Source organism: Aptenodytes forsteri, unplaced genomic scaffold (genome assembly GCF_000699145.1).
Source record: "Aptenodytes forsteri isolate BGI_AS27 unplaced genomic scaffold, ASM69914v1 Scaffold54, whole genome shotgun sequence".
Taxonomy (NCBI): domain Eukaryota; kingdom Metazoa; phylum Chordata; class Aves; order Sphenisciformes; family Spheniscidae; genus Aptenodytes; species Aptenodytes forsteri.
In genome coordinates, this window is record NW_008796044.1 from 9,441,139 (window position 1) to 9,453,072 (window position 11,934).

Genomic DNA, 11,934 nt, shown 5'->3' on the forward strand with positions numbered 1-11,934 from the left:
AGTTGGCTGAGCCCCCCAGGCAGATGGGCTGATGGCCACAGGACACTGTGACCCGCGTGGGACAGGTTTATTGCCAGCCTCTGAACACAACATCACCAAAGCAGCTGCCTGAGTAGGCTGAGCCTTGCGGTGGCAGTCTCCTCCCCTCCAGTGCCAGCCTGGCCTGAAACCAGCACCTTGTGCTGGAAGAGATGACCCCAAGTTGGCTGAGCCCCCCAGGCAGATGGGCTGATGGCCACAGGACACTGTGACCCGCGTGGGACAGGTTTATTGCCAGCCTCTGAACACAACATCACCAAAGCAGCTGCCTGAGTCCCGCTCCGGCCCCACTGCTTCCTGCGCGCCCGCTCACAAGTCCGTGGTGGTGAAGGTCGTGTTGATGTACGCTGTTTTGGTGGGCTCCTTCAGGTTCAGGGCGGCCACCAGCACCTCCTCGTCAGTGGGGTCTGTCAGCTGCGCTTTGCCCTGCTGCAGGAGGAGAGCATGGTCAGAGGGGATGGGGACAGGGACACTCCCATCCCTCCCAGGAGCTGGGGGCTGTCAGGGGGATGGAGAGGAAGCAGTATGAGGGGTCCAGGAGCTCCATGAGGTGTCCACAGCGGAGAGGAGGGGACGTGGGGTGTGGTGGCAGAACTCCCTGCTGGGCACCAGCAGCTCTTTGCACACTTACCATGGCCTTGAGGTTGTTGTCCCCAGGTGCATTTACTGTGTTTTCATCCAGGGAGTTCACACTGTTGAGAGTGGAGGGTGGGGGGTAGAAGAGGGCCCAGGCACTGGCAGAGTGGGTATGCAGGGTGACGGCCTGGTGGCCTTTGGGACCTGCCCGCAGAGCTCACCTGGCCACAGAGCTGGAGTCCTCGTGGAAGCCCAGGTCATGGGAGGGATCGAGTGAGAGGTTCAGCATGGGGTTGGCCCTGGCCAGGGATGGGTGGCAGGTGAGTGACTGTCCCGTGGGGCTGCGGGGTCAGCCCGGGGCAGCCGTGTCCCCCAGGCAGGAGGGGTGTGACAGCAAGCCCTGCAGCCCCTGGGTGTGGGGACATGCCTGGGCTCTCCCCTCCTGCCGCAGGGAGCCCCCCCACTCACCCCTCTGCATTGTACTGGTTGGTCCCAGGGATGCCAGCTCCCTGTTGTGCCATGGCAGGGCTGAACGTCGTGGCCACCTTCAGAGCCTTCATCGCACTCAGCTTCCTCTTGTAGCTGCAAAGCCCAGGGACGGGGTGGGTGAGAGGGACAGGGGAAAGCTGGGCCGTGGGGTGGGGTGGGCATGAGCAGGATAGAGGGTAAGGATGGGTCTGGGGGTGCCGGTGAGGATGGGGGCAGTGCGGTACCTCCTAGTGGTGAGAACCAAGACCAGGGTCATGATGAGGATGAAGATGAGCAGGAACGCTGCCAGCCCTGCGATGATGCCGATCAGCTCCGTCTCCCTGGTGGGCTTCACCACCTCCCCGGGGCCCTGGCACAGAGCAGGGGTGAGGGCACAGCCCCAGCCAGTGGACTCCTCCCCAGCCCCACACAGGGCTGGTGCCCTCTCCCTGTGCCCCTTGCCCGGCCCCACTCACGATGACAGCCAGGCCCAGGTTCACCAGCTCAGCCAGGCCCAGTGGGTCAGACTGTATGAGCCTGCCGAGGAAAGCAGAGGCATGAGCGGCTGGGCCGGTCCAGGCGCGTGGCAGTGCCCATGCACGGCCCCCGCCCCGGCACACACATGCTCAGCTGGTTGACGTCCAGGGCAGTGCCATTGCTGTAGACAAAGTACGCCTCCATCACTGACTTGGCTTCCACCCTGCGGGATCAAAGAGATGGGGTGAGCGGGGTGTAGGGCACGGTGCCCTGCCCCAGGGTTACCCCCCCCTCCGATGCCACCGCCACGTCCCCTTCCCCACCACCTGCATGGCCCCACTCACTGGGAGGCACGGGTGTCCTCTATGCTCCGGATGGCCACCACATAGACCCCTGCCTTGGTCACGGTAGTCAGGGCCCTAGGAACAGGACGGATGGAGGGAGGCTGGGCCGGGAGTCCTGCCGCTCTGCTCGTGGGCATGGGAAGCGGCTGGACCCCCTGCAGCCCCTGGCTCTGGTAAGGACCTGCCTGCCCCGGTCCCTTTCATGGTCCATGAAGCTGGGAGACATGGTCGGTGGGTCCTGGCCTGCATCCTTGTGTCCCCTGCTACACAGCCGTGCACCTCCCCCCTCCCACAGCCCGACACTCCTTACACTTTGATATTTTCAGAGTTACTTTGGACTTCATCCACTGTTGTCGTGAACTGGAGGCGAACACGGTAGCTCTGATCCACCGCGAAGATCTGCACGGGAAGAGCAGGGGTGAGCAGGGCTGGGCAGGGTGCGGGGCATCCCCGGACAGGGGGATGGGGGTGACACTCACATTCAGCACGGTCTGTGCTGTGTGTGCTGGCGCCTCGCTGTCCCGAGCCTCCACTGTCACCTGGTACTGCCCCTTCAGTGAGCCATCGAGGTTGCTGGCCACCCTGCAAGGATGGGGACATCAGCGATCCCATGGGACATCCCCGCGAGGGCACCGCCATCCCCCAAGCTCCACCCTGCCACCATGCCCAGGGCAAAATCCTGGGATGGCTTTGTCCCTTTGCCAGCCTGTGCTGGCCCTGCCTGCACCTCTGCCTTGCAGCAGGCAGGAGCCGAGCCGCATTCCCCCCACCCTGGCCCAGACCCATGGCCTCACTGGATGCTTCCAACGTAGCTGTCCTGCTCAGGTGTTGTCACCACCTTGAAGAGGTTCTCGAAAGGCCGGCTGACCCCGTTGTCTTCCACGAGCACCACACTGACAATGGAGAAGGTGATGGTTCCCCTCAGCCCTGAGTCAGCATCTGTGGCCTGCAGGGACAAAGCATGGCAAGAGAACGGATGGGAACGGCCACTGCCTGCCCATGGCAGGGACAGGCAAGCCCCAGCTCCACAGACTGGGAGCTCCTCACCCCAGCTCCTCACCCTCACAGTAGCCACTTGCAGGTCCACAGGAGAGATTTCGGGGACAACCACTGCCAGGGACAGACAGACAGATGGACAGCACGGTCATGCTGGTGTACAGCCAGGCTTGCTGCAGACCCCATATCCTGCACAGCCCAGGGGCTCAGCAGAGCTCTGAGCATCCCCCCACTGCCCTCGGCCCCACAGCCTTCATGGAAAACATCGAGTAACCCCAGCCTGGCCCCTGCACCTCTCACAGCCCTGCCCTGGCTGGTGGAAGGTCCCCACCTTCCCCCACATGCAGGTGCGGAGCAGAGCCCACAGAACGCACCAGCCCTGGCTGCTCACCAAAGGTCTGCAAGATGGGCAGGAAGAGTGGCGTGTTGTCGTTCACATCAGTGATGAGGATCCTCAGGGTTTCTGCAAATGTCCCAAAAGCAGACATTGGTGACATCTCCAGTCACCAACAGAGCAGCCCTGCAGCACCCTCCTCTGCTGCCCATGGGAGCCCCATCTTCCCAGCAGGCTCAGGTCCCTGTAGCAGGACCAAAAGAGCTGGGGGGACACCCTCCCTCCATCGCCAAACTGCCTGGCTCCTGCCCTGCTCCCCACAGCTCCTCCTGGGAGGTGGTAGAGGCAGGTCCCACTGCCCACCGTGCCCAGTGGTGGTGGAAGGAGTGGGGAGTGGGTGCCGTACCATTCTGGCTGTAGCGGTTGCCCTTCTTGGTGTACAGGTCTTCAGCCCGCAGCGTGAGCACCACCCTGTCACACAGCTCGTAGTCAATGTCCGAGCTGTTCACCAGCACCGAGCCATTGGGTGCCAGCACAAACCAGTCCCAGCACACCTCCCCAGCGCTGCTCGCCCCCTTGAAGCAGGTGACTGCCAGCTCCTCGAAGACCAGCGAGTGGTTGGTGTCTGGGTCGGAAGGAGTGGGGAGTGGGTGCCGTACCATTCTGGCTGTAGCGGTTGCCCTTCTTGGTGTACAGGTCTTCAGCCCGCAGCGTGAGCACCACCCTGTCACACAGCTCGTAGTCAATGTCCGAGCTGTTCACCAGCACCGAGCCATTGGGTGCCAGCACAAACCAGTCCCAGCACACCTCCCCAGCGCTGCTCGCCCCCTTGAAGCAGGTGACTGCCAGCTCCTCGAAGACCAGCGAGTGGTTGGTGTCTGGGTCGGAGGCGACCAGCGTGTGGACCAGACCCTGCTGCGTGCCGTTCTCGCTCACGTGCACATCCTGCAGCGAGGCTGGCAGGATGGTGGGGGGCTCATCGTTGATGTCTAGGATGTGGACCACCACCGAGACGTTGGCAGTGTCCCCCATGTTGTCCGCGGCCGTGTTTTCTGCCAGCACCACCAAGAAGAAGAACTTCTGCTGCAGGGTGTCATAGTCCAGGGACATGTCGGGGTCCACTGACAGCTGCCCACCATAGTACCCTGGCCCCAGGTAGGACGAGCGGATCAAGAAGTTGCTGGAGCCACTGCCCCTCTGAAGTAGGAAGGAAATGCGGGAATTGATCTCCGTCCGGTCAGCATCTGTGGCCTCCACCTCACCCACGAGGGACCCTGCAGGTGGAGACAGACACTCAGTGGCCAGTGGGCACTGACTCTGGGGCACCGCTGGTCCCACGAGCCTGGCCACGCAACTTCTACCTGGAGAGTCTTCAAAGACTGAGAACTCATAGGACTGGTTGAGGAACATGGGTGCGTTGTCGTTCATGTCCTGCAGGAGATAAAGTCCATGGTTGTAGCCGCTCCAGGAAACAGGGTCCCCCACAGCAGGCTGGGGACAGGAGCGTGGACACGTGCCTGCCCGCAGGCAGGAGGCACACAAGCCCTCTCCTGCATCTCTGCATCAACTGTTCCCTCTGCCCCCACAGAGAATGTGGGGACACGGTGCCCCTGCCATGGCCAGGGATCTCACATCCCCTCCCTGCCCTTACATCCCAGCTCCAAGCCTCCACCTGCCCCAGCGTGTCCCCGCTTGTGCCCAGGGCTCACCCCCACAGTGATGGTGACATTCACCGAGGTGTGGAGCCTCGGCACGCCGTGGTCATACACCTCCACTGTCACCACCACCTGTCCCCGTTCATCTTCCAAGGCCTCGCGGTCCAGTGGCTCCTTGCTGTGCATCTCACCCGTGGCTGCATTGATGGTGAAGTTGTTGCTGAATGGTCCTGGCAAGATCTTGAAGCCCAATTCGCTGTTGCGGCTGCCAGGCTCGTCGTTGTCGATGGCCTGAAAAGGTCAGGGGTTGGAACGGGGCTGTCCGGCACCTCGGGGACAGTCCCTGCTCCTCTCCAACAGTCCCCCCATCATCCTCTCCACCTCCAGCAGCGCATACCTGAATCTGCGTTCTGACATTCTGCCCCTCTTCCACCGAGATGAAGTAGGAGCCAGTGATGATGGGCGCCATGTCATTGTCGTCCAGCACAGTGATCTCCAGCACGGTGGTGCCCACCAGATTGCCTCCATCCTTGGCCTGGAGGTTGGCGTAGTAGATGGAGCGAGTCTCCCGGTCCAGCAAGCTCCCATTCTGCACCAGCACTGCCCCGGTCATGGCATTCACCGTGAAGATTTTACAGCTATGGCACACACGGAGCCGTCACCAGGGCTCAGGCCTGGAGCCCCCTCGCTGGGATGATGCCCCAGTCGTGGCTGGCCATGCCCCTACGTACATGCTCTCCGGGAGCAGCTGGTAGGTGATCTGGCCCAGGACACCGCTGTCCGGATCATAGGCCTAAAACAGACAGAAAGAAGCATCTGGTCAATCCACCTCAGTCCCCAGGGCAGTGATGAGTCTGGGGCACCAGCTGCTGGCAGTGAGCACGCCAAAAACGTGGCCCTGATGGGCATGTGGTCCCACACCCTGTGTGCCCGCTGGCACCGTCTCCTTCCCATGTGCATGGAAAGACCAGTGCCCTCAACATGAGCTGCACCAGCAGTGCCAGGCATGCCCAGCGCCCTGCTTGGGGGACATAAGCTGTGCCCGCTCCCTGCCCAATGCCTGACCGTGATGTTTGGGGAGATGATGGTGCCAGTAGGGCTGTTCTCCATCACGCTCAGGTTGTAGGTGCTCTGGGGGAACTCGGGGATGTGGTCATTGCTGTCAATGAGATCGATGGTCACAGTGGCCGTGGAGCAGCAATCCGTGGGGTTCCCCATGTCATTAGCAATGATCTGCAGGATGGAGAAAGGACAGTGTCTCGCATGGGTCCCCAAGCATGAGGTAGAGACCTGTCATACTCAAGCCCAGGTCCTCTGAACCAAACAAGGTGCCAGGGCAGAGCCATGTTCTGCTTTGGCTTTTGAACCCTGCAGGAGAAGGGCTGTGTCCCCTCTGTGCCCCAGCATATGCAGGGAGCAGGGACTGTCCCCATGGCGAACCTGCACCACCATGACATGGCTTATCTCATAGTCCACAGAGGATGGGTCTTGCACCAGGAGCTGGACCTCTCCTGTGCCCACAATTTTTGTGGGGGAGACAGTGAAGGCGCTGGCATTCGGACCCTGCAGGTAGAGCTCATAGTTGCTGTTGATGCCCTGCCGGGGAGAGACACACAGGAGTGAGGGTGGGTAGTTCAGCCAGGACAGGCACCTGCACCCCAGCCCGGCTCCCTGCACAAGCTCCCACCTTGTCCGGGTCATGGGCAACGATGCTGAGGTTGGACACGGGCAGTCTGGAGGAGGAGTGCTCTATGATGTTGCCCCTGAAGTTGTTCTGGGCACTGGTGGAGAAGTCGCAGCTGGGAAGGGAGCAGTGGTAGAACTGGGGCTTGTTGTCATTGACGTCGGTCACCATGACTGCCACCATGGTGCTGGCCTGTGCCACCTTGCCGTGGATGTCCAGGTTCTTCTCACGCGCCTGGGCAGGAGGAGAGAGTGGGTTGGAGGGGCCCGGTGAGAGGAAGAGGATGGGGTTCCCCTTGCTGCCTCCTACTCACCGTGACTTCCAGAAGCACTTCCTCGCTTGGCAGCTGCTCACGGTCCAGGGGCCCACTCACAGTGATGGTGCCCGTTGTGGCACTGATAGCAAAGGGGACGCTGGCATCTAGGGCAAGGGGACATCAGGAACCAGCTGCAGCCACTGGGAAACGCAGGCCTGGCCCTCTCTCTGCCAGCAGGGCAGGCTGGCAGCGCCCAGGAGCCCAGAACCAGTCCCCATGGTGCCCCTTGCTTCCAGATCACTCCCCCTGCCCATCCCACCCTGCTACTGCTCACCCCCTGCCCATCCTGCCCTGCCGAATCACTCACTGGTGATGCTGTAGGAGATTTCATCATTCACCCCCGTGTCTCTGTCCACGGCGGTGACAGTCAGCACAGTGGTGCCCTGCAGGGACATGGCCATCAGGGCAGAACCCATGACGTCTCCAGCTGCCCCCATGCCTGGTGGTCCAGACACCCTGGAGCATCAGAGCCCCCAGGGAGGGCCAGGGGTAGGGACATGCCGCTGGGGCAGGCGGGCTCCTTACCAGGGTGCAGTTCTCCGGCACAGAGCCGGAGTAGGGCTCGTTGAGGAACCGTGGGTCCAGGTTGGGCAGGTCACGTATGGTCAGGGACAGGTAGGTTGAGCTCTGCTGGAAGGTCAACACATTGTGCAGCAACCCCCCGCCATCCTGGGGAGCAGAGCACCCATTAGTCCCATGGCACCCTTACCTGGCAGCCCTGCGCCCCCAGCCCGGCTGGCTCCCACCTTGGCAAGGATCTTGAGCTGGTAGAAGGTATTCGTGGCATAGTCCAGTGAGCCATTGAGCACCACGCTCCCGTTGGGTAGGATGTAGAAAAGCCAGTGATTCTTCCCGCTGTCTGGGATCACCTGGGCAGGGGGCATCACCCCGTGTCACCAAGGCAGGGAGCAGAGGTGCCCCAGCAGAGATTGGGGCTCAACCCCCTTTCTACTGCCAGGCTTGGCCCACGGGACGTGGGGACCCCCTACCACATGGCTCATCCCCAGCTTGCAACTGTTCAGCACCTTGCACCCGTTGCCCAATGGGTGCAGAGCCAGCACTCCTGACCCGACACATACCCCTGCTCCCCCAGAGCCATGGGGCTGCCCCCAGCCGGGTCCCCCAGCACCTCTGCCCCACAGAGGTAGCTCAGGGGTGGGTTTCAGGTATGGCATGCCCCACTGCAATGTACTGCTGCTCTCCAGCAGGCATGAACCCCTCCTTGGTGCCGGGGAGCGGGCAGGCTCAGCCAGGGGAGATGCCAGGGCCTGCCCTGGCTCATGCAGTCGAGCCACATCATCTTCCCGTTGGCACAGAGCACTTGCTGCAGAGGTCCTGGGACCCCCAGCGTTTTCCCGGCCCCCCACACCCCAGCACACTGAGCCCCCGGCCAGGGCAATGCCTGGGGTGTTGGGGCTCAGCCCTGCACTCACCTCCTCAATGCTGTAGCTGACTTTGGAGGCGTTCCCGGTGTCGCTGTCATTGGCAAACACAGTGCAGATGATGCTGTTGAGTTTCGTGTTCTGGGCACACAGAGGGGTGGGTGGTGGTGGCATTGCCCGGGAGAGCAGAGGGGGTGGTGCTGGGCCCAGCCCCTGCCAGCCCTGCTCTGGGGTGCTCTGGCCCCGCAGGGCTCCAGGGGCTGCCCAGTGCCGTGGGCCATGCAGGGATGAGCTGCTGCCCTTGCTCACGCTGGGCAGAAGCCGGATCCCCCCTGCCACCCTCCCTGGGGCTCCCTGGGGGCAGGGGCTGCACCCCAGCCCTGGGGCTGCCGGAGGGGGGTCGGACTCAGCCCCACACCCCTTCTGCACCCTGATTCGGCCTCATCCTGGCCCAGGCTGAGTGGCAGCTCGGGCACTCCCTGATAAGAAACTCGTCACAAGGGCAGAGTCCCAGCCATGCGCCAGCGCCTCGGACTGGCACAGAGGCACCCACCGGGAACTGCCCTGGCACGGAGCGCTCCCAGGTCAGCCTTGCCAGCTGCACCATTGCCCCACGCCCAGGCACACCGTCACCGCATGCCCAGGTGTGGGGTCACCCCGTTCCCAGTGCACTGTTGTCTTGCTGCCGGCACACCCATGCACCATGCACACAGGAGCCACCCAGAGCTCCTGCCCTGCTGCCCACAGGGGCCGAGAGGTCCCAGGAAGGTACCTCAGGGATGGAGGTTTCATACGGCAGGTACTGGAAGACTGGGGCGTTGTCATTACGGTCCTCCACGATGATCGTGAGCTTTTTGGAGACCTACCAGGTGTCAGGGAGGGCACAGGGTGAGTGCGGGAGATGGTGCGTGGCAGAGCTGGGTACAGCTCCGGCACCCTGCGCCCCCTCAGCTACGAAGCCAGCCAGCATCACCCACCCCTGGGCAAAGCCCACCTCCAGGTCCCTTCCCCACCGAGCCTTGTCCACAGCCCCTCTGAGACCCTACTCCCCTCCCCATCCCCATCACCCGCTGCAGCCAGCCAGCCCGTGCCCTGGCACTCACTGCTTCATTCTTCCCATCGAACACCTTGACGATGATGGTGAACTTGGGCAGGAGCTGGAGGGACACAAGGCAGGACTTGGTCAGGGCCAGGTGGAGCTTGATCCTTGGATGGCTGAGCCCCAGTGCCCTCCCACCTGCCACCCCTGGGTGGGATGATCCTCCCAGACGGCTCTCCCACCTGGAGCCGGGCTTTGAGGCCAGGGAGTGACCCACAATACCGCCATGTGTAGCTCTCCCACAGAACTCAGGCTCTGCCCTCCGTCCCTGTCACCCCAGATCCCCCAGCTCAGGCAGGGACATCTGCCCCGGTCTCTGCCCTCACCTCACGATCCAGGGAGTTCCTCAGTGTCACGTTGCCTGTCTGGGCATCGACAGAGAAGTAGAAGGCATCTGGCCCACTGATGCTGTAGGTGAGTGGGTCTCCATCTATGTCAGTAGCCATCAGCTGGAAAGCATGCTGGCCTGGGGACACAGGCAGCATCAGCCCCTGCCCAGGGCCCCCCCGGCCACTCCTCCTGCACCCCGGGGCCTCCCTGAGGCTGCCCCACTCACCCAACTCCAGGTCCTCAGGCACGTAGACGACGGTCATGTTGAAGAAGGGGACTGTGTTGCCTGAAACTACAAGGAGGAGGTGTGCTGAGCACCATGCCTGCGCCAGGCTCTGCCCGCACCCTGCACCCCCATGCTCGGCAGCACCTACCTAGCTCCAGCCCCAGCTCCCGGCTGTAGTTTGGGTCTCCAGGGGAGGCAGGGGAACCCACCACCCCTCACCTTCCTCGTGCTCATCCCACACCTCCCACCTCCAGACCATGCTTGACCTCCAGCTGCAGCACCCATGCTGGGTGCCATCCCCGCTGCCCAGCCCCCTGCCTGCTCTGCCTTTCCCCGGGGCAGCAAGGTTGCCTTGGGTCTCCAAGGTGCCAACGGGCTGGGCAGCTGTTCTGGTGGTCCCAGCTGCCCTCAGGGAATTTGGAACGAGTGTTGGGGGCTGAAAGCATCTCCAATGCCTCCTGCCCACCTGTGCCAGCTGCCGAGCAAAGTCCTCACCTGCCACCAGGAAAAAGGGGAGCAGCACCAGCGAGCGCCACGCCATCCTGCCAGTGGGCCTGTGGGCACACACCAGACAACCAGAGCCTTGAGGCTTGTGGTCGCCTGCTCCCACCGGTCCCCCCAAACCCTTCCTGGGGAGCAGCCCCTGGGGCAGGAGGGGCTCTGGTGGGGACAATCCCCTCCGCTGAACTGGGCTGGTGAGCAAGCACAAGGCTCCATCCTGCACCCCCAGGCACTGGCTCTCTGGGGACATGGCATGGAGGGACAGGGTTGGCCTCCAGGTGCCGGAGACCATGGGGATGCTTGGAGACCCCAGGAGCCTCTCCTGGGCATGGCTGGAGGCTCCATCGCTCGGGCTCAGTGGGGCCACCCCAAGCAGCACTTGGAGCCCAGGAGCAATCCGTGACACAACCGTGGTGTCCCCCTCCTTGTGCCACAGCTCGTGGGCAACCCCACAGTCGACAGACACCCCCACCTCCCCCTGCGATGGACCGTGGGGGCCAGGGTGGGGGCCGACATCCCTTACCTGTGGCCACGTCGCTGAGGATGCTGCCAGGTGGGCTGCTCTGCGCTCGCACCCTGACACTGCCAGAGACCTTTGCCTCCTGCAGTAAACACGTCCATCAATTATTAACTGCAATTAAGGGGTGAGAAATCGCTCTCTCATCTTCCTTATTCCTTGTGCTCATCCCCCAGCTCCTGCCCAGCCCAGCCCCACGCTTGCTCCCCAACCCCACCTCCCCCGGCCCCCCCGCTGGGTGCCGTCCCCCAGGATTCAGCCACCCCAACCTGCACCCATGGGACTCCGGCTCCCAGGAGGGATGCAGTGCCTGTGGGGATGCAGAGGGATCCTGAACCACCTCAGGGGACTGGGGAGGGGCTGGGGAAATGCCTCACATCCCCTGGGCTGGGGACACCAGGGTCTCACCAGGACAAGGGGTGGGCACCAACCCCGTGGTGTGGCTACCAGGTTGGGTGCCTGGGGCCCTCTGCACCCCCCTGCCACCCGCTCCCCTCCCCGGGTGCTCGGCCCAGCCTCCCTGACCTACTTCAGACCCACTGGGGACAAGGGTGGATTGTGCAGCTCCGCTCAGGCAGAAGAGGGCTGGGAGGTGGCAGGGGGAGACACGAACAGCTCTGGGCCCGTGGGACAACTGCCTCCATGGCCCTGGCCCCCCTTCGCCCCTATTCCCTGGGGAACCCATGGGGTCTGGATGCCCGGGAAGCTCTGGGCTTCCCAGACGCCCAGCTCTGAGGTCCCATCTCACCCCACACCTGGGTCAGGAAGACCCCAGAGAAGGGGCTACAGGGGGCCAGACTAGGACCCCCCCGCAAACCCCTCTAGGTCTGGTCCAGGATCCCCCAGCCCCTGTGAAGGCTGCCCCGGGACACCCTCACAGACACCTTATGGGCTGCCCCGGGGTACCCCTGGGGCCCCCCAGCGCTGGCCCAGGACAAACCCCCTGAGCCCCCCGGGGCTAGTGCTGGACACACCTCTGCAAACCGCCCC

At 63.2% G+C, this 11,934-nt stretch overlaps 1 protein-coding gene across 1 annotated transcript; it reads right to left on the reverse strand.

Annotated features, from left to right (window-relative positions):
- Nucleotides 1–348: 348 nt before the first annotated feature.
- Nucleotides 349–10,467, reverse strand: CDHR2 (cadherin related family member 2). The gene is made up of 31 exons (XM_019473846.1): nucleotides 10,422–10,467; nucleotides 9,927–9,992; nucleotides 9,697–9,836; nucleotides 9,375–9,428; nucleotides 9,044–9,133; nucleotides 8,323–8,412; nucleotides 7,636–7,758; nucleotides 7,415–7,558; nucleotides 7,197–7,272; nucleotides 6,887–6,993; nucleotides 6,577–6,807; nucleotides 6,330–6,485; nucleotides 5,955–6,122; nucleotides 5,621–5,682; nucleotides 5,287–5,527; nucleotides 4,944–5,180; nucleotides 4,596–4,665; nucleotides 3,894–4,508; nucleotides 3,292–3,363; nucleotides 2,965–3,014; nucleotides 2,699–2,850; nucleotides 2,384–2,486; nucleotides 2,215–2,303; nucleotides 1,905–1,979; nucleotides 1,706–1,783; nucleotides 1,560–1,620; nucleotides 1,329–1,453; nucleotides 1,084–1,197; nucleotides 837–914; nucleotides 671–731; nucleotides 349–468 (listed from the first exon to the last, which is right to left on the reverse strand). The coding sequence occupies exons 1-31, from the start codon at nucleotides 10,465–10,467 to the stop codon at nucleotides 349–351; spliced, it is 3,894 nt and encodes a 1,297-aa protein (XP_019329391.1).
- Nucleotides 10,468–11,934: the final 1,467 nt, after the last annotated feature.